Genomic DNA, 22,031 nt, shown 5'->3' with positions numbered 1-22,031 from the left:
GGGTCCCCATATGTTGTTGAACTACAACTCCCATCACCCCTAACTAGCAAGGCCAGAGCTCAGGGATGCTGGGAGTTGTAATCCAACAACATCTGGGGACCCACATGTTGAGAACTGCTGCTCTAGAGGGAGCTAGATTGGTCACCTCTGCTCTAGATGCTACATTTGCCAGGGAGATCCCCATGGCAAATATTAAAGGTAAAGTAAAGTTAGGTCCAGTCGTGTCCGACTCTGGGGTTGCGCGCTCATCTCGCTCTATAGGCCAAGGGAGCCGGCGTTTGTCCGCAAACAGCTTCCGGGTCATGTGGCCAGCATGACTAAGCCACTTCTGGTGAACCAGAGCAGCACACGGAAACGCCGTTTACCTTCCCGCCGGAGCGGTACCTATTTATCTATTTGCACTTTGATGTGCTTTCGAACTGCTAGGTGGGCAGGAGCTGGGACCGAGCAATGGGAGCTCACCTCGTCGCGGGGATTCAAACCGCCGACCTTCTGATCAGCAAGTCCTAGGCTCTGTGGTTTAACCCACAGCACCACCCGCGTCCCAAATATTACACAGAAACAAATTCATTGGTTGGACTACTTGAAGTAAGGTGCTGGGCAAATCCTGCCTTCTTGCTTCTCTCTGTATCTCCATATAATCAAAAGCTAAAGGTTTTGCTTTCTTGTTTTCTTCTTCCTCAACTTCTCCTTGGAAACAAGGAGCATCTGGAACAGAGTTGATCAACCTAGGGCCTTCCAGAGATTGTTGGACTACAGCGTCCATTGGTCCCCAGCCAGGGCTCCTCCCTCCTCCTTTTGAGCAACCCCCACTTCCACACAAACCACCAGTTTGAAGCCACAACCCACTCCTCTTATTCACACCCTTTCATGCCCCTGCCTTCATCTTCAACTCTTTGCTGATGTCATGCAAATCCAGGATTGTTAATGAGGCTCTACAGTTCCTCCAATGGGGGTTGTGTGATGGCAGACTGACACACACATATGGGGAGATAGATAGATATATCTGGTTCCTGTCTTTCCTTTGCTCCAGACCATCTAGTCTTTGAATCCATGGGATATTTTCCCCTGCCACTGCTTGCCCTAGAGATCCAAAGATCTCTGTTCCTTTTCACAACTGCCTCACCTATGAGCCTGCAGGATCACCATCCCTTCTTCTTTCAGGAGCATGGAGGTTTTTGTGGATTTGGGTTTTTTGTGTGTGTTTTTAAGAGTTTCCCCAAATTGAATTGAGTGCTGCAATCAGGAGCTGAAGTAAATCTGGATTACGTTGGCTGTATGGATTAAGGAGCTTGCAAGCAGAAGGGAGGGAACGCCAGGCATTCGGTGATCACTGAATCTTATAAAAAATGGTTAATGAATCTGTGCTGGAAGAAGGTGGTGTGGGCTTAGGAGAGATCAGAGACGTGGAGATGGCCTCTCTGACCCTAGAATCACCTGGCTAGTTTGGCGTGTCAGACTAGGACTTGGGAAACCAGGGTTCAAATCCCCACTCAGCCATGGATGTCTCACTGGATGACTTTGGGCCAATCACAGCCTCTCAACTTAACCTACCTCACAGGGTCATTGTGATGATTAAATGGCAATGGGGAGAACCACACACCGTATTTTTCGCTCCATAAGACACACTTTTTTCTTCCTAAAAAGTAAGGGGAAATGTCTGTTCGTCTTATGAAGTGAATGCTGCACGGAGGAGGGATATGTAAGCGGCTCCTGTCCGCTTTGCTGCTTTAAAGCAAGCCACAGAGGGGGGACAGACGGGAACCATGGCTCCCCTTCCTTCCCTCCTCCGTGGCTCGCTTTAAAGCAGCAAAGTGGACAGGAACCACCCACTTTGCCGTTTTAAATAGTTTAGTACAACATTTGATTCAGAATATTTTTTGTGTGTGTTTTCCTCCTCTAAAAACTAGGTGCGTCTTATGGAGCGAAAAATACGGTATATGCCACCTTGAGCTCCTTCGAGGGAAAGGTGGGGTGTGAATGCAATAAATGAAATGAAAAACAAGCAGCATTGACTAACTTTTTCAGGACCGAAAAGCCTGGGTGAAACCTTGGGGGGGGGGGGGTGTTGGGGAGAATTCAATAAAGACAAGGAGAAAAACAGAAGGGGCAGGTTCTTCAAATGCCTCCTTCCCTCTCCCCCTCTCCTGCCCCGTCATTCCTTCTCAGAGAAGAGCCAAGGCACCAGAATAAACTCTCTGTGTCAGCTCATGCCCCGGAGGCAGAGCGGGGCAGGAGCAACTTGCCATGTGCTAATTCATCCTTGTGTGGGCGTTGCGCGTAGCAGAGCGCTGCTTAACAGCGCAGAGAAATGTCCCTCTGCAGCAGAGATCCCAATGCACAGAGGCTCATTTTGCTAAGCAAGGCGATCTTCCCCGCTTGCTTCTCCCTTGATGCCTTTGCCTTCGACAATGCCCCCCCCCCCGCTGCTCTTTGCCTTCTCTGGAATGCTAGATGGGTTCCTCATGCTGAGCCCAGCAGCAACAAAGCACGTCCACGTTCGGGCATCCCATAATAATAATGGGCTCCCTCTCAAAGAGGAGCCAAAGGTCCCTGCTGCAGAGTGCAAACTTTTTCAGCAGGGGGCCGGTCCACTGTCCCTCAGACCTTGTGGGGGGCCGGATTATATTGGGGGGGGGATGAACAAATTCCTATGCCCCACAAATAACCTAGAGATGCATTTTAAATAAAAGCACACATTCTACTCATGTAAAAAACACCAGGCAGGCCCCACAAATAACCCAGAGGTGCATTTTAAATAAAAGCACACATTCTACTCATGTAAAAAACACCAGGCAGGCCCCACGAATAACCCAGAGGTGCATTTTAAATAAAAGGACACATTCTACTCATGTAAAAACACGCGAATTCCCGTACTGTCCGCGGGCCAGATTGAGAAGGTGATTGGGCCGGATCCAGCCCCCGGGCCTTAGTTTGCCTACCCATGGTGTAGACCTTTCTGTGATGAAAAGAGGGGGGAGGCAGTGTCTTGTTTTTTTTGGGGGGGTGGCATTAGGGCAGAGGCGTAGTTTCAGCGCCATGTTGGCAACCCCCTGGTCCAGCACAAGCCTTGCATGGGAGAGGTACCAGGATTTGTCTCTTGCTAGTCAAGCTGGTGGCTCACTGGAGACTAAGGAAGGCTGTTTCCAGAGTAGACAGTCCTTTGTAGGTGGAACATTCCCCTTGAGTTGACACCAAACAGATTTCATTCATTGATGCCATGGGACTCCAGGTTATGCAAGAGGCATAAGAACATTGGAAGGATTAGGCCAATGGCTCATCTAGTCTAGCATCCTGCTTTCACAGTGGCCAACCAGATGCCCCAATGGGAAACCTGCAAGCAGGACCCAAGCACAGAAGCACTCCCTCCGCTCATGGCTTCCAGCAGCTGGCATCCAGAAACATTACTGCCTGCAGCCGTGGAGGCAGAGCACAGCCATCATAGCTAGTAGCCATTGATATCATTATCGTCCTCTATGAATTTGTCCAATCCCCTTTATAGGCATCTAAACCAGTGGCCACATTGCCTCCTGCAGGAGCGAGTTCCGTAGTCTAACTGTGGAACGGATTGTGTCCAGTGTTACTCCTACGTAGAGCAGAACCATTGAGATTAAAGGTTGTGATGCACTTTGGCCCATTAATTTCACTGGGTCTACTCTGAGTAACGCGTCGTTGAATACAAATCCACGAGCTGTATTCAACTAACCTGTGCTCAGAGTAGACCCATTGAAATGAATGGACCCGAGCTAATCATGCCCATTAATTTTAATGCGTCTACACTGAGTGAAAGTTAGTGGACCTCAACCCAACATCACCACTTTGGATATTTCTTGTGAGAGATTTCCCTACGTGCAGAATGCCCCAGATTCAACTCCCAGGATCTTCAGGAAGGGCCAGGGGAAATGGGTTTGAAAACCTGGAGGAGGTCTGTCAGTGCAGACCAGGGACAAGAAACATGCGGCCTTCCAGGTGTTGCTGGACCACAGCCCACCATCACCCCTTGCCATTGGCTAGGGCTGATGGGAAATGGAGTCCCAGCTGCATCTGAAGGTCTGCAGGTTCCCTTGACCTGGTAAAGACCACCCTCTGCTAGGTGGGTCAATGGAACCTTTCCCACTCACACGTGACCTCCAGCTTTAAGATTAGTTGTGCCTGAGTTTTGTGTCCTTTTCCTCCTTCCGAATCCTTTTTTCTTTTTGTGCTGCATCTTTTAAATTATAAGCCTTAGGGCACAGGCTGCCTTCCTCTTCAGAGCCATTTGAGTGCCTTTTTCTTACTGAACCGTGGGATTAAAAAAAATGTGCTTTAAATAAATGTGTAGAAGCCAGCAGACTGCTGCCGAGCAGGGCAGAGTCAGCAAATAAAAGCCCCCCACCCCACCGTCCTTCACCAAATCCAAAAGGAACGTGCCTAAGAGGCAACCAGATCACCCTGCCCTGTTGTAGCTGGGGGAACAGGGCAAGGGTGAGAGCAAGCAGGCCATTTTTCATGAAACAAATACCGTATTTTTCACTCTATAAGATGCACCAGACCACAAGACGCACCTAGTTTTTGGAGGAGGAAAACAAGGGGGGGGGGGGAATCTGAATCTCAGAAGCCAGAACAGCAAGAGGGATCGCTGCGCAGTGAAAGCAGCAATCCCTCTTGCTGTTCTGGCTTCTGGGATAGCTGCGCAGCCTGCATTCGCTTCATAAGACGCACACACATTTTCCTTACTTTTTAGGAGGGAAAAAGTGAGTCTTATAGAGCAAAAAATACGGTACTTTCAGGTGTGGGCAGAAAGCAGCCTGTGATAGGGGAAGGGATGCAGCACCTGAAAGCACCTGCTTTGCATGCAGAAGGTTCAGACCCTGGCACCTCCAGCCTGAGCTGGGTCTGTCCTTTTGCTTGAAACCCTGGAGAGCTGCTGCCAGCCCGTGCAGACACAGCTGAGCTGGGTGCACCAGTTGGTTTGACTCAGAACAAGGCAGCTCCCCAGCGTTCCTCTGCCCTGCTTCAAAGCCTTAACAGATGGTTCGCACTGGATTCTTCCCTGGGGCTGGTGAAATATTCGAACTCACTTCCTTTCCCCTTTCTTGCGATCCTGCGGGAAGGAGGCTGCTAGGGAAAGGATGGGATCTCCCTTGGCTTTGTGGCTAAATTTAGTTTCCCGTCATCATCCCTCCGCAAGCCTCGGGGGAGAGCCAGGGTGGGGGAGGCAAGGGAGCAGATGGGAGGGTTGGCTGTGGGGCTGGGGTGTCTGGGGGGGTGGGGGGAGGCTTTCACCATCAGACGGCAGCAGCCGGAGCTGTGAGGAAGCCGTAGCAGCAGCAGCAGCACTCGCGCCTGGGCAAGACACTGGAGCACTGACTCCAGATTAAAAGTCGTCTTTGTCCCTTTGTTGTCCACCAACTGCCAAGCTCGGCTCTCTTGATGCGCTTCGCTGGCTGCTCAGCAGACTCCAGAGTCTCAGCCGGAGCGGAGGAACCATAGCGGGCTTTGGGGCTCCCAAAATCGAGCACCGTGGCTGGTGAGTGAATGAACTGGCTCAGGGAACTGAGCGAAGGCAAGCAAGACTCCTCCCTATCATCCTCATCATCGTCAGTGTCCTTCCCCCTGCTACCTCCCTCCCTTCTGAATCAGGATGATTCTCATGAGAGATTTGCTCCTCCTGGATCCATCTGAGTCTCAGTGACGCAGCTCCTTAGTCCCCCCTGAGAGTCACTGTGGGGGAATCACCCTCCAAGGAGATGATGGCTGCGGCTCCCAAACTAAACTGAAATCCAGCGCCGGGGATCCCTCGCCCACGGAAGCACCCTAGGGAGATGTCCAAAGTTGCCACACTGCCAGGCTGAGGAACTGGGTCAGAAGGAGAAGGGAGATGGCTGCTATTTGGAAGGGCGGTCAGCCTGGACCCCTTGTTTTTTGCCACTCGTGGATGGGGTAACGGGCCCATTGGGGTTATTTTTCTGGGTTTTTTGTTCCGGGAGAGCATCCTTGCAGCTGCATCAGGAGAATCCAGGTCCTGGGGAGAAGGTTTCTGTGGAAGACTTTCCTCCTCCTTTGACATATCCCGGAGAACAGGTGACACAGCATCAGGGGAGACCAGGGCAACCTCTAGGTCGGGGCGGCTCACCAGAAGAAGGCAGGATGCAAGTGTCTTTCGTCTGCTCGGACCACAACATCAAGAACCGGAGCGCGGAGGACCGGCTCAACCGGCAGAATGCCAACAGCCCCAGCATGCGGGGTCGGTTCCGGGCAGTGGCGATGGTGGCCCGGAGCTTGGGGCACCTCTCCGCGCAGAACACCCCGTCCTCCAGCGACTCCAGTGTGAAACAGACTGGCATGAAATACAGGTATGGGGAGGGTGGGCGTCCGGGAAGAGTTTGGGGACCGGTCGCTGTGCAGGGAGCAGAACCCAAATTCTGAAGTCTCCCAGAGCCAAACTCTTGGGTCATTGCTCCATCCAACTCTGAATTGCTTGTACTGACCAGCAGTGGCTCGCCAAGGGTTTTTCCAGCAAGGAATCTTTTCCAGCCTTACCTGGAGAGGCTATTGGGTATTGAAGCTGGGACCTTGTGCCTGCACAACAAATTCTCTGCCTCTGAGCTACAGCCACTTCCCCACAAATAGTAGGGTCCAACCCTCATGGTTCTGAACTAAGTGCTGAATTTAATATCCAGCACAATATTGCCTGCACTGACTCGCAGCAGCTCTCTGGGGTTTCAAGCAGGGAGTCTCTCCCAGCCTTACCTGGATATGTCATTGGGGATTGAACCTGAGACCTTTGGTCTGCAAGACAGATGCTGTACCACTGAGCTACAATAGCAGTTCCCCAAAGCGCACACTTTGAAAGCAAGCTTACAACTGGCCGGCCATTGTCTGGATTTGACAAAAGAAGCAGGTTGGAGGGAGTCTAATCCTTTCTTCCCTATACATGTGCTGGTTCCCCCCTGAAAATTGCATATATTTTTATAGGTACCAGCTTCAGAGGCAAAGAGCAGCTTTTGGTGGGGATGTTCCGGGGGGAAAGGGTTAAAACCAATGCCCACCACATCACTGTTCCAGGTTGGCAGCCCCAGGGCTGCTTTGGCTATTAGAAAGTGTGGGTGGGAGGGTGGGAGACAGTGGCCAGTTGTAATTATTATTGTTTGTAAAGGCAAAAATATAATGGCACCTGTAGATTGTTTTTTGGCTGTTGCCAAAAGGCTGCGAAGGTAGGCTGAGGAAATGCCAGAAACTGTATTTTGGTACGAAGCCTATTAGTCATTGGAACATTGGAAGCTGCCTTCTGCCGAGTGAGACCATGGGTCCATCTAGCTCAGTACTGTCTGCACGGGCTAGCAGCACCTTCCCAGGATTTCAGGATCTCAGTCCTAACTGGAGATGCCAGGGATTGAATCTGCATGCAAACCGGGTGGTCTGCCACTGAGCTTACCCGCCTTCTGCAAATCTACCGAGGTCAGTGGTGTCCGCATTGACTAGCAGGGTTTCAGAGAAGTGCCTTACCCAGCCCTGCTTGGAGACGCCATTGGGGATTTAACCTGGGGCCTTCTGCATGCAGAGCAGGTACTCTACTACTAAGATACAGCTCAGCATGTTGGTAATGACTGGTGAAAACTCAAGCCTGAGCAGGGTCCAGCTCTTATGAGTTTCCAGTGGTGGGGGTTGTAGGAGAGACCTACAAATCTCCTTGTCCCACCTCAAGAAAGGAGAAGCTGGGGAGAAGCACAAAGCAGGATGGATGGATGGATGGATGGATGGATGGATGGATAAATGGATAAATGGATTGGATAGATCCATTCTGCAGAATTTAACTTTGGTTGCAGAATTTAATTTTGGTTGCAGAATTTAACTTTAATTTATTTGTGGGCTCCTTCCCCACCCATCCCTCTCCTTGCCTTCTGTTGCCTCTGGATAGGCAGTGATCTGGACAGAAGTATAGTTGAAGCAGCCTGGAACTGCATTAGGGTTTTTGTTTGTTTGTTTTTGCTGCTGCTGAATCACATTTAATGAGTAGAGAGCAGGTGATAGGCTGCCCACTCTGCTCCTTACCCCATCTGCTCCAATCAGCTGAGAGTGGAGATGTTCTTGCATCTTTCTCTTTGAGTTCACGCAGAAGTCAGGGAGAGAGCGTGAGGCGGGCAAGGATTTCTACAACAGCAAAAGAGAACGTTGAAGAAATACTATGGGTACCAAAAAAATGTCACAGGCAAAAACTTCACTTGAAAGGGAAATATTTAAACTGCTGAACCTCAGCCAATTCCCATCTCCTTGTTTTGAAATTCGGCCTCCTTATAATGCTTGTCTGCCATTACAGCTCAGGTGCAAAGTGACATAATATGGTGACAAACCTTCATCCTATTGCGATGGACTGGTTCAGGCTTTTGAATCTAAGAACTGTAGAGTTGGGAGGGATCCTAAGGGTCATCTAGCCCCACCCCCTGCAATGCAGGAATCGCAGCGGAATAATCCCCGGCAGATGGCCACCCAACCTCTGCTCAAAAACCTCCATTGAAAAGATTCCGTCCCCTTCCAAGGGAGTCTGTTCCACTGTCAAACGGCTTCTACTGTCAGAAGGTTCTTCCTAACATTTAGTCGGGGTTCACCCAGACTTCCTATTCAACCTTGCTTTCCAGGGTTTAAAGCTCCATATCCAAGCGTTGTGTTTGGTTTCTCTTGTTCTGGGTGTTTTCCCCAGGAAAACCCATGTTTTGCAGCTGAATCAGAGCAAAGAGCAGTCCGTGGAAAACCCAGTTGCTGTTTGCTCTGATTCAACTGTAAAATGCAGGTTTTCCCAGGGAAAGCACTGGGTCAAACAAACAAACAGACGCTGCTCAGACATGGAGCTTTAAAGTGCCTACAAATGCAGCTCAGAAGGCAGTGTGGATGATCTCACAATCTCCTTCCTTTTCATTTGAATTCATTTGTTCGGGTCCTCCCCTCTGCAGCAGCAGAAAACATGCTTGCGATTGTGTTAGGACCAAACCAGTTCTGTGCATTAAACACACATTTGTTGTTTTAGTTGTAAAGATCGTTTGGGTAATGGGGTGTGTGTGTTCATTTGTGTGTCCCTAAACACAGGACACGTGAATGAAATCTGCTGCCCTCCTTTGCTTTACCTCTGTTGCTTTCATTTTCACTACCTTCACTACCCTGGCTCTGATACCCAAACTACCGTATTTTTCGCTCTATAAGACGCACCAGACCACAAGACGCACCTAGTTTATGGAGGAGGAAAACAAGGGGGAAAAACCTCTGAATCCCGGAAGCCAGAACAGCAAGAGGGATCGCTGTGCAGCTGTTCTGGCTTCTGGGATAGCTGCACAGCCTGCATTCACTCCATAAGACACACACATTTCCCCTTACTTTTTAGGAGGGAAAAAGTGAGTCTTATAGAGCAAAAAATACAGTAAGCAGGTTTGGAGGGGGCAGGGGAAATTTCAGGCAGTGGGGAGGTAAGGTTTTGCTCCAGCTACCCCCTGCCCCCCACCCCAGCAACATGCGCCATTTAGCGATCCGTGTAAAAACCCACAAAGCCACCGGCTCTTTGCAAGCAAACCAGCAAGTTTGTGTTTAACATTTGGTCCTTTGCAAACACAGAATTCCGTAGCAGCAGCCGGAATGGTTTTTACATAGTTCTGTAAGAAAAGGGATCCTCCTTCATGAATTGGGGTAGCCAGTGCAACTTCAGGAAACAGTTTTTGCATTTGCCTTATAAGGGCAGGTCCACACCATGCATTTCAAACACACTCAACACACAGTGAAAGCACATAACTTCCCTCAAGGAGCTATAGTTTATTAAGGGTGCTGGGAACTGTAGCTCTGCGAAGGGGCGACTACAGTTCCCAGGATTCCTTGGGGGAAGCTATGCATTTTAAATGTGCATTGGGTGTCCTCTAAATGTATGCTGCGGAGCTGTCATTACAAGCCAGAAATCCTTCTCTCTAAGTTTCAGCTGTTCAGCCTGTCTGATAAGAGTAAAAGAGGCTCCATTGCACTATTTGCCATTGTTTTAGATGTGTCACAGCCTTGACCAAGGAGTCTTTTTCATAGCCAAGGACCCTGACATTACCTCTTACGGACTTCCCATTCCCAGCATGTTTTCCCATGCCAATATTAACTGCCATCACACTATGGGTGGCTAATGGCACTCTTGAAATCAGTAACTGTGAGGGTGGGGTGCATGATTGTTTTGAAATGCTTTTTGGTGCTTTAAATAGTTTCAGGTGCTCTAAATGGCTTCAGAATATTTTAAAATGTTTTAAATGCAGCACACGTCTGTTTTAAATTGTACCGTTCCAACGCCGGCCGCGTTAATAAAATAAAATGGCCTTCGTAAGGAGATAGTTCTGTGGTCCATTTTGCAAAGTCGCAGTGGGCTTCAAGGCGCTCTTTCTCCTTGAATCAGCCCTTTCCTAGCTCGGTTCACTGGCTGTTGTTAATCCGCCTGTTAATTGATAGATATCTTTTGAAGGGGCGGGAGCTCTGGAAGGGAGGGCCATAGCTCAGTGCTAGAGAGCCTGCCTTGCATGCAGAAGGTCCCAGGTACAATCCCCATTATCTCCAAGTTGGGCTGGGTGATAATCCCAGTCTGAGCCCCTGGAGAGCTGCTGCCAGCCAGTGTAAACAATATGCTGAGTTAGAATGACCAAGGCTCTGACTCAGTATATAAAGCAACTTACTAGGTTCCTAAAGGCAGGCAACAAGGAAGGAAGGAAGGGTGGAGAGTCTTTGCAGGCCTTCAAAATACAGTCTTCAGCCTCAAGACCCTTCGCTCAAGTCTTCAGCCACTGATCTCGGGGAACCCCACCTAGATATAACTTTCAGGGTGTTTGTTGTTGTTGTTTTTGGACCCATGGGCACCTGCTCCTAGTGACTTGCCCTCTGTAATTGACGCCACGAGGACTTTCTCATAGGACATATTTGCACCCTGCATTTAATAGTACCTTTTTATTTTATTTTTACAAGGCTTATGCACAAAGCTTGATTGCAAAACAACCCCGAAAGCGGCTTTACGAAGAGAACAATGCAATGAAATTATCAGTAGAAACAACTCTTTACAACATTCAAAAATTTAAATCGGCAATATACTAAAATCGGATTGAAACATACATCAAGGTTCCACATGTTTGTCTAAAGAAAAATGCTCATGGCATGCGCCCAAAAGAGTTCAGGGAAGGCGCTTGCCTGGTGTCAATAGGCAGGGAGTTCCAAGATATGCGTGCTGCCACAGTAAAAGGTTGATTCCTTACAAATGCGGAAAGGATATCAGGTGGCACCTGTGGCGTTGCCAATTCTGCATGCATGGGGCAAGGCGATTTCATAGATAAACTTGATGCGCTTCAGCCTGTTTCCTTCTTGGAGCACGGATTGGGGACATTAAAAGCCTGTGTGTTTCTTTTTCCCAAGGGGGAGGGAAAGAGGGGGGAACCTTTGTGAGGGGCAGAGGGTCTGCTTGGGGTCACTACAGCTTGTGGGGAGGTGGTTGAGGAATGGGGTGAAGTGTCTGGTGGTGGTGTGTGGTCATCCTCGCTTGTTTATTTGCAGTAAACTGAACATTTTAACCAATAGACACATAGGCCTTTGAGAACACATGGCGATTTGTAGAATGGGACTTTTGTTTAAAAAGGTGAAATGACTTCAAAGTTAAATGTAACAAAATAGACGTTCGGTGCCTCTGTGGGTGGGGAGACAAGTTGCAAAAACAAATGCAAAATTCAGCTGCGTATGAATCACTGTTTATAAGTGATATATGCTGCAAATTTTTTAAAAAGCACAATTTAGAAAAATTGGCAATCAATAAAAAATTTTAAAATGCACATTAATGCAAATGAAAAACACAGTATGAAAATGCGTCACGGTATATGTATATGCTGTATAAGATGGAGCTTGTTTCTTGCTGCTCCAGAGGGCAGGACCCGAAGAATTGGATTCAAATGACAGGAAAGGAGATTCCGACTAAACATTAGGAAGAACTTTCAGGTGGTAAGAAAGGTTTGGCAGCGGAACAGAAGAAGGCGGCAGATTCTACTTCACTAGAAGTTTCAAACAGAGGTTGGAAGGCCATCTGTCAGGGATTCTTTCACTGTGATTCCTGCATTGCAGGGGGTTAGACTAGATGACACTTGGGTGCCCATTCCAACTCTGCAATTCCATTCTGCGATTCTATAACAGGCGATATACTGCTTAGCATCGTTATTCTGTGTTTTTCGGTTGCATTAATGTGTGTTTCTACTAATTGTTTCAATCTGTTGATCTGCAAATAAGATGGTGATGATGATGGAGATGAGGTCATAAGGTGGGAACACCCTGTGTGCACAGGGGAAGGGGAATAGAGCCCTGAGCAAAATTTTGAGGGTGTGGGAAATGGCCTGGCCATGTCGCCTTACGAATAAGAAATTTCTGGACCATCCAGGAACCAAACTTCCTCTTCCTCGCCCCCCCCCACACACCCTGCCCCAGGCTGATGGCTGGCCTTTTCATGTGGAAGGTCAGAAAATGCTGAGAGGCATTGGAGCCGCCACAAAATATTTAGTCTGCGGCTTGCAAAAAGTGACAGACAGCTCAAAGCAAGGCATCACACGCAAACACGCACAGAGTCCCCCAAGGGCCTGTCCGGGGTGTTCCTCTGCCAATCAAGCTCTGATGGCAGCATTTGAACCTGAGAGAACCCCCTGAAAACCGTTTGTGTAGGATTATTCATATACGTATCCTTGTAGGATTTATTATTATGCATATTACCTCGGCAATCTTTACAGCAACCCTGTATGCTGTGTTGGAGTTACCATCACCGTATTGCCTTGCTGAGTGTGTGTGGAATGCACTGAATGTTATTACAGTATTATCAATTACTGCATTTATATCCCACCATTTTCTCCAAGGAGCTCGAGGTGGCATGTATGGCTCTCCCACTCCCCGTTTAATCCCCATAACAACCCTGTGAGGTAGGACAAGTCCAGGGAGCTTCATGGCCAAGTGTGGATTTGAACCCTGGTCTCCCAGGTCCCAGGTTGACCATCTAACCGATGGGTAGGCAAACTAAGGCCCAGGGGCCGAATCTGGCCCAATCACCTTCTAAATCCGGCCCACAGATGGTCCGGGCATCAGCGTGTTTTTACATGAGTAGAATGTGTCCTTTTATTTAAAATGCATCTCTGGGTTATTTGTGGGGCATAGGAATTCATTCATCCCCCCCCCCCCAAATAAATATATGGTCCGGTCCCCCGGAAGGTCTGAGGGAATGTGGACCGGCCCCCTGCTGAAAAAGTTTGCTGACCCCTCCTCTAACTTCTACACCACACTGGCTTCCACAGTTGATGCCTCAAGGTGAACTTGTTGTGATGTCAGGAGATCTCTGATTCCCCTGGGAAAGAGTCCAGTTTGGCAAATCCTCCCGTTGCCTTTTCTTAATAATTATTTTGCAAACTAAGAACAGACTTGGGGAGATCCAAGCCCAGGACTCCTGATGTCAGTTGTCTAGTTCCACCAGGGATAGGGTCTAACCCAGCTGGAGATGGAGGTTTCCTTGTGTCTGATTCTGCATGATTATGAAAGCACCAAATGGTATATTCCCCCCCTCCTCTCTCCTTCCCTTGTGTATCTTTGAGGGAAACACAAAATGCTGATCGGAACTGAAACGACATCTGCTCTCTGTAAGCATCGGTGCGAAGATGCCAATGGCCAGCGTCTATTTCCGACATTTCCATCTGCCTATTAAAAGGTGGTGTGTTGTTTTTTCTCCAGAAACCTTGGGAAGTCAGGACTCCGAGTTTCCTGCCTCGGGTTAGGTAAGTGGAATTCTTGGGGTTTTCCTTTTAATTCAGCTTGCGGAGCGGGGGGGGGGGGAGAGATAGATTCAGTTTGGTGCATACGCTACAAATGCGCTCTGTGGAAGATGCCGTGCAATGCAGCTGTCCAGAGAGGAATTGATTGGCAGAAGGCATCCACATCTCTCTGCATTGCTTTCCTACTTTCAACAGCCATGGCTTCCCCCACAAGAATCCAGGAGCTGCAGTTTGCTTGGGGTGCTGAGAGAGTTGTTTGCAGGCCCCTGTCTCCCCCACCCCAGCTGAATCATGCTTTCCTGATGGATTTCATTCCTGGCTTGGGATCCTGAGGGCCTCCATAGCTGCTCTTGCATTGTCTGTTGTGTTAAGCTGGCCCTGCTCCTGGGAACCAGTTGCTAAGGTTAAGGGCTCAAGCTTGTTCCAGCGTGACAATTGTTCTGAGCTCCCATTGGAGGTGCCATTCCTGCAGGAAGTGGAATTAAAACTGTCCCAGAGTTTTAACTCCACGAAGGGTATGCTTGCAACTCCTCCATACCTATTCCCTGTCCTGGGTGCAGCTCAGCAATTCCTTTCCTATTTCATGCAAGCTCATTCTGCAGTGATCCTCTTGGTATAAAACAGGTTGGAAATCAGACCAGCCAATCGAGGCAGCCGGACAGTCAGGGAGCACCTAGACAAGGATGTTGCGATTACTAAGATCCAGCATGGGTTTCTCAAAAATAAGTCTCATTTCTTCTTTTGGTGGAGTTACAAGCTTGGTGGATCTTTGAAAAGTAATTGTGAAGAACAGACGACGTTTGTAGGGTTGCAAGAAGTTTTGTGAGGAGTGTTATTAGAAGTATTGTAAAAATGGACAAGGGGGAGGATGATTTGTTAAGAGATGTAAAGGCAATATAAAGTCAAGAAATGCATAAGAAGTGGTTAAAACGGTGGATCATCAGAGGTGCTGATGGAAGTCTAAAAAGATTGTATAAGTGATAAGTTTTGTGGTACATTTTATAATTTATATGTTAAAATTAATAAAAATTATTTTTTTAAAAAAAAGCTTGGTGGATCAGGGGAATGCTATGGATGTAGCGTATCTTGGTTTCAGTAAGGCTTTTGACAAAGTCCCCCATGATATTCTTGCGGGGAAGCTGGTAAAATGTGGGCTGGATGAGGTCATTGTTTGGTGGATTTGTAGGTAGTTGACAGACCAAATCCAGAGTGCTCAGTGATGATTCCTCATCATCCTGGGGGGGAAGTGACAAGTGGGGTGCTGCAGTGTTCTGGCCTGGGCTTGGATAAAGGAATTGAGGGGATGTTCTTTAAATTTGCAGGTGATATCAAGCTGGGAGGGGCAGTTAATGTTGCAGAACAAAACTGGCATTCTGGACATTTAACAGCATGGAGAACCAAATCTGGGAGCCCCTTTTGCTTTCCCTGTTTGCCAGGAACAGTAAATCTGCACCTTGTACACATGGCAAACTTTTGCCCCACATAGAGGCAAATCAGTCATTTCCCAAGTGGTGTGCTTGGTGCATACAAATAAACTTTTTAAATCCCCAAATCCAAAGGCTTCTGTGAGCCCAGAGCATTCCTCCTTCAAGTGACCCCAGTCTGGTTGGTGGCACAGTTGCTTCAGGGTTCCATAGTACCCAGTATGCCAATGGATGGCCAGTTTCTGGAAAGCTGCAAACAACAGAAATAAGTTCTTGCCTTCTTTCTCGGCTTGCGAACTTCCCAGAGGTATCTGCTTGCCACTAGGGAAGACAGAACAGTGGAAGAGATGCACATATCTTGAAACACATCCAGTACAGACAGCTGCCTTATACTGAGTCAAGCAACTGCATGCACTGACTGGCAGCAACTCTCCAGGGTTTCAGACAGAGATCATTCCCAGTCCTACATGGAAATGGCATAGTAGGATTGAACCCAGAGCCTTCTGCATGCCAAGCAGGTGCCCTGCCACTGAGCTGTGACTCAATGAACAGACTTTTTCCCCAGGAGTTCAGTTCCATCCTGCCTTAGTCCTTCCTTCATTCAGGGAGTTGGACTAGATGACCCTCGGGGATCCCTCCCAACTCTGCAATTCTGTGATTCTCCCCAAATCCTTCTTTTCGTTTTTGAAAATCCATTTGTCTGCCTCTCTCTCTTGCTCTCACTCTCTTTTGTAGGAACATGGGTGACATTTGGAGGACAGATTACGGATGAGGTAAGAATATGTCCCCTCCCTCATGTTTATTTAGTTTATTTATTTGATGATCTGTTCCTGGGAGGTACTGGTACCTCCTCCCCCCCGCCCCAGATTTATTCTCCTGAAGTGAAGATGTGAACTGGGGTGGGAGGATCCCCTAAATTGGGGGAGGGAACTGGTGCCCCCCTCCAGAAGTGGTTGGACTCCAGCTCTCATTAACCCCAGGCATCAAGGATGATGGGACCTGGAGTCTAGCAACATCTGGAGGGTCTCAACTGAAGCCTTGACAGCAACTTTGTTGTTTTTCCCCCCTCTTAGAGCCAACCTAAATTTGCATCTATATGCATAAATTAGCATATCTGAATTGTATGCAAAGATGTGTCATTGGCCTGGGCCTTGAGTCCATTAAGGGCCTGCCGACATCCCTCTAAGTTAGCCTTTCTCAACCTGTGACCCACAGGTTGAGAACCGCTGCTACTGCAACTCCCATCACCCCTAGCTAGCAAGGCCAGAGCTCAGGGATGATGGGAGTTGTAGTCCAACAACATCTGGGGACCCACAGGTTGAGAACCGCTGCTCTAAGTGAAAACCTGGCTGTTCAGCAAAACTAGCATTACTTTTAGTTGTACTCTGAATTTCACACCTCCCCAATGTCCCAGTGCAGTCTGCAGCTCAAAAACAATACATCAGAACAGCGAGGCAGTGCTGGGTAGCGGTTAGAGTGCTGGACTAGGATCTGGGAAACTGGGACTCAAATCCATACTCAGCTGTGAAGTCCACCGGGGAACTTGGGGCCAGTCCCCATCTCTCAGCCCACCTTACCTCACAGGGTTGTTGTGAGGCTATAAGGTGGCAACGTATGCCACCTTGAGGGTGGAAGATAAGTGTAGCAATAAATATGTACGCTTTGAGAGAAGGAATGCATTTCAAACTCTGCCTGCTGTAAGGAAACGCATTTAAAAATAGCCATATAAATGCAAGCTTTGATGTGGATTTAAAAATCAGAATTGCAGATGGAGGCAGAAAGCGGATGGAATAGATTCACTGGTGAGAATGCACAGAAGTGGCCGTGTTCTAGAAATGAACGGATGAGTGGTTGGGTGTGGGTGGGTGGACGGGGGCAGGAAAATCCCACCAGTCCTTCACACACACACACACACACACACACACGACCTCACCTCTGCCTCTCTTTCAGATGGCGGAGCAGTTGATGACCTTGGCCTACGACAACGGCATCAATCTCTTCGACACGGCGGAAGTCTATGCTGCAGGGAAGTAGGTGCACCCACCCATTTCTAACACACCCGTCGTGCTTTTCTGAGCACTTTCCCATACATTCTCTCTGTCATCCAACCCACGGCCCTGCTAGGTAGGCTAGACATCCACAACAGGTGGGAAGGGGACTGAGAATAAGAGAGAGCAGCCTGTCTGAGGACACCTGGCGAGTCCACAGCCATGCCATCTTCAACCCCCAACCCCACCCCAGAGAGCCATTGCAAGCATCCCCACCCCCACCTGCGACTCCTCAAAAACAAACAGTCCTTGCTGCTACTGTTTCTCAGCTTCTCGGGTGGTTGGATCAGTCAGTTTTGCAGAACACCAAGGAAGGCTGCCTGTTTTTTCCCCGCCCATGAGTCCGTTTTACAGAGCTTCCTCCTTCTAATCACATGGCCAACTTAGAGCCGGGATTCATGCAGAGACATTGTGGGGGAGCTCCTCTGAAAGCAGGTAACTTTATATGTTGACACTCCAAAAATAAAAATTTTGGGGGTCTAAGAAAATCTCCAATTTCAGTTCAGCAAGTCCAATAACTGAGGGAATACTAGCTTAAGCCCTGATTATTATTTTCTCCCCCTATGTGGGGTTGTATCCTGGTCACCAGAATTCATTTTGGCTACACTCACTGTAGCAAGCTTGACTTCATTTCTGCATGAGTCTAACGGCCACATTTTCTTTCTCTTTCTGTGTCTTGTAGGGCTGAAGTCGTGTTAGGGAATATCATTAAGAAAAAAGGATGGAGGTAACTGTTCTGCTTTGGACCACATCCCAATCCCGTTCCATCTTGTGGTTAGACCCGTTGTCTCTGTATGCTTTAACATGTTTTAACCCGCCACCGTGTTCAAGAACCCATGTGGACTAGAAACTTTAAACAAAAATCTTGTCATAATCAAAATGAGACATGTTTACTTCATGAAAGCTATTTGCTGCTTGACAGTAAAATGAAACCTCAGAGCAGTATGTCACCACACAGTATTTCACAGTGCCACCTATCAACAGCCCCATGAACTGCAGAACGTGACGACAGCCTTAGGTTTTTATGTATATAGCAAGATACATAGTCCAAATCCCAGATCCTTACATTTTTGACCACTGAAACAATCACAGCTGATATGTTTATACATTGTCTGCAGGATAGTGTGTGTGTGTGTGTGTGTGTGTGTGTGTGTGTGTGTTTTATTTATTTATTACATTTCTAACCCACCCTTCCTCCCAAAGGAGTCCAGGGTGGTGCTACTACACCTTTTCTCATCACAGTCTTGCTCGGGATACTTGACAGATAATTTGTCAAATGCGTCAGAAGAATGTCTAATCCTTCTCAGATTTTACATTGGGTGGAGGGGGACTTCAGGATGGTGGTGAATGCATTTAGGAGACCTACCTTTATCCATCACACATCCATTCTCTCCCCCCTTCCCCCACTCTCCTTGCAGACGTTCCAGCCTGGTGATAACAACCAAAATCTTCTGGGGAGGAAAGTACGTAAGCATTTCAACCACCCTGCTTGTGTGTCATTTGAGGGAGGAAATTCAAGAATATCTGGCAGGCGGTGGAGGGCCAGGGGACTTTGACTGGTTTCAGAAAGGGGGACTGATCCTTAGAATTAGGGATTCACTTTTCAAGCATCATCCACCCACAGTTTCCTTTTGAGGAAAGGGAGTGTGCCTCTGAGCATGGAGAGAGTGCCATTCCCCCTTCCATCCTCCCTAACCAGTATACGATTTTTTGGGATGAAAGATCAGCATTTCTGGATAGCCTCAGAGGGCAGTTAGTTTCAGCTCCTCTCTTTCTAAATAGTCATCTTTGCATAGCACAAGTTAACGATTTTGGCTACATCAGTCTTCTAACTTCAGTCTTTCCTCCTTCTCCTCCCACCCCAGAGCTGAGACGGAGAGAGGACTCTCAAGAAAGCACATTATAGAAGGTAAGCTGAAGCCAGACTGCTGAGCACTTAACAATTAACCCAGTGGGTGTTCCCTGGAAGAGGCCTCTTCCCCAAACCTAGCGCTCTCCAGTTATTTGATTAATTTATTTATAAACATATTTATATACTGATGTCCATAAAATAAAATAAAAAGCGTATCAGAGGAATTTACAGCACTTATATTTAAAACCATATAATAGGAAACATCTAAAAAGCTAAAATCAGCTGTTACAGAACAGAAAGATGTACCCTATATACTTGAGTATAAGCCGATTTTTTCAGCACATTTTTTTATGCTGAAAAAGCCCCCCTTGGCTTATACTCGAGTGAGGGTCCTTTCGGGCTGCTCCTTCCTCCTCTGCTGCTGCTGCTGCCACCACCACCAGGTTTGTGGTGTAGTGAACCGGCTTATACTCAAGTCAATAAGTTTTCCCAGTTTTGGGGGGTAAAATTAGGTGCCTCGGCTTATATTCGGGTCGGCTTATACTCGAGTATATATGGTATTCTTAATTGCCTGCATATTTGCCTGATGCAATAGAAAAGTTTTCAGCAGGCATTTCAAAGGTTAAAACAGAAGGTGCTTGCTGAATCTCCAGTGGCAGGGAGTTCCACAGGACCGATGACACTGAAGGATGTGTTTCTTGTTGTTGTCGAGTAAGCCCTGCCAACCTGGTGACCAACAAAGCTCCTGCAGATGATCTCACTGATGGAGCTGGGATATAAAGTTTCAGGCAGTCTTTGAGGTCCCCTGGGTGGAAGTTCTTCAGGGCTTTGTAGATTAATACAAGGACCTTGAATCTGGCACTGTAGGAGATGGGCAGCCTTGCAAGCAACCCAGGGGACACCACTGCCTGTCATCTTCCCAACAGAATTGTAGAGTTGGAAGTGAACTAGTCCATCCTCCTGTATTGCAGGGATCACCTTTTAGTGATCAGCCTCCTTATCAGTCTCCGTATTGCTCTTGTAGAACTTAGCAAGCAGGGAGAAGGATGGGTCAACAAATAGGATTAGTTGGCTCTGCCTCTCCTTGGCTCTGGCGCCACCTGCTGTTGGGCTCCCTTGACTTCCACCCTACCAGTCCCAACGGGTGACGGCTACCACTATGAAAATGTTAGTTTTTAGGGCAAGATGCCCTTCTGGTGCTGGGACACTGCAGCTTCCATCAGCCCCAGCCAGCATGACCGTGTGACATGGGGGCTGATGGGAGTTGTAGTCCAAAACACCTGGAGGGCCCCAGACTGGGAAAGACTCCCCTGCGGTGTGTTTTGGTATTTCCACTTGGTGTTTGAGTTGCCCTTGTAGAGGTCAGCTAAGGATAGCGGAGAATTTCAATTCAGTTCTATTCCTGCTCTCCGAAACAATGCAAAAACTGAAACACACCTGACCTTTGGAAATGGTACTGCTCCAAATGTCGTTCCTCTAGCCGAGTCATATGAACAGAAATGTATATCCCGGGTAAATGCATATCTTGGAGAAAATGCAAAAATTCACCCTACTAGGGAAAATCGCTTTGTAAAATGTGCCAGTGCGGTGTAACGGTTAGCATTTCGGACTAGGACCTGGGAGAGACCAGGGTTCAAATCCCCACTCAGCCATGAAGTTCACTCAGCCTGACCTACCTCACAGGGTTGTTGTGGGGGCTGAATGAGGAGGGGAAGAACCATGTAGGCCACCTTGAGCTCCTTGGAGACATATAAATGCATTAAATAAATAAATGTGCAAAATCACATATAAAAACGTGGGGCTAGGGCTGCAGCTCAATAGTAGAGCAGACTCTTTGCATGCAGAAGGTCCGGGCTAAGACTTCCTGCCTGAAACCCTGGAGAGCTGCTGCCAGCCAGTGCAGACAATACTGGGCTAGGCTCAGCATACTGGCAGCATAAGGCAGCTTCTTGTGTTCCTAGCTGCTATAAAGCAAGGGTTCATTTATACACCCCACCTGCCCAATTGCATATGCCATATTTCCGCCCCCCCCCTTGTTATTTTTAAGTAGAGACTGGCTGACCCCAGTGCCTTTTTTTTTTAATTGATACCCTCAATTACAAAACAAAGCACGCAGAGGCACCAGCAGGAGATAGTTTGCCCTGGAAGGCTTAAGCTTTGTGGAATCCAGATGCTATTAAAAACATTAAAATATTGTATAATGGGTGACGTTAATTCTTGCCCTAATTCTTTAATGAACGTTGGCCATTTGAAACAGGGTTGCTGTCATTGATTGCTGGCTACAAATAGAGTTAACAGGGAAACATATGAGGGGCCAGAAAGCTGGGGTTGTATCCCCCAGTTTGTATGGGGTGGCGGCGACCACCCTTGTTCTGCAAATGTGTGGGGACTGTGGTGCTTTCAATGGGGCCAACTCCAGAGGGTGGTGCATTCACCAAATTGCTGTCAATTTCTCTCTTTGTACGTATGCCCCACGTCTCCAGGGTGAGATATGGGGCATCGAGGTGCCCGCAAGCGAACCCTTGAAGGCAGAGAGAAAGAGGAAAGAGGTGGCAGAGACTTGAGGGACATTCGCATCATACATTTAAAGCATTGCAATATCACATGGCTTCCCTCAAAGAATTCTGGGAGCTGCAGTTTGTGAACGGTGCTGCTGAGAGTTGTTAGGAGACCACCCCATAATTCCCTTCCCTGAGTTCCCAGAGTTCCCTGGGAAAGAGGGATTGATTGTGAAACCACTCTGGGAATCATATCTCTGTGAGGGGAATAGGGGCCTCCTCACAACTCTGAGCATCCCTAACAAACTACAGCTCCCATAATTCTTTAGGGGGAGCCATGGCTGTTGAAAGTGGTATCATAGTGCTTTAAATGCTTGGTTCAAAAGTGTTGCCTTGCACAGCTCCAAGAACCCTTACAAAGGCACCTACCAGAGAGGTTGTAG

The 22,031-nt window shown here is 48.0% G+C and overlaps 1 protein-coding gene across 12 annotated transcripts in view; it reads left to right on the top strand.

The window, feature by feature from the left end:
* KCNAB2 (potassium voltage-gated channel subfamily A regulatory beta subunit 2) overlaps nt 1–22,031 on the top strand; it is a 107,674-nt gene that overhangs the window by 62,608 nt on the left and 23,035 nt on the right. For 10 of the 12 annotated variants that reach the window (XM_028740463.2, XM_028740464.2, XM_028740460.2 and 7 more), the window contains 6 exons: nt 13,726–13,769; nt 15,926–15,963; nt 17,141–17,220; nt 17,921–17,965; nt 18,657–18,701; nt 19,104–19,147. In XM_028740463.2, coding sequence (XP_028596296.1) covers nt 13,726–13,769; nt 15,926–15,963; nt 17,141–17,220; nt 17,921–17,965; nt 18,657–18,701; nt 19,104–19,147 — 296 coding nt within the window. Of the gene's footprint in view, nt 1–5,310; nt 6,336–13,725; nt 13,770–15,925; nt 15,964–17,140; nt 17,221–17,920; nt 17,966–18,656; nt 18,702–19,103; nt 19,148–22,031 lie in introns of those variants that run through there. The other 2 variants (XM_028740458.2, XM_028740459.2) reach the window with 2 other exon arrangements.

The sequence above is a fragment of the Podarcis muralis genome, chromosome 7 (genome assembly GCF_964188315.1).
Source record: "Podarcis muralis chromosome 7, rPodMur119.hap1.1, whole genome shotgun sequence".
Classification (NCBI taxonomy): Eukaryota; Metazoa; Chordata; class Lepidosauria; order Squamata; family Lacertidae; genus Podarcis; species Podarcis muralis.
The sequence above is the reverse complement of the archived record's forward strand: the minus strand, read 5'-3'. Positions and strand labels throughout refer to the sequence as shown.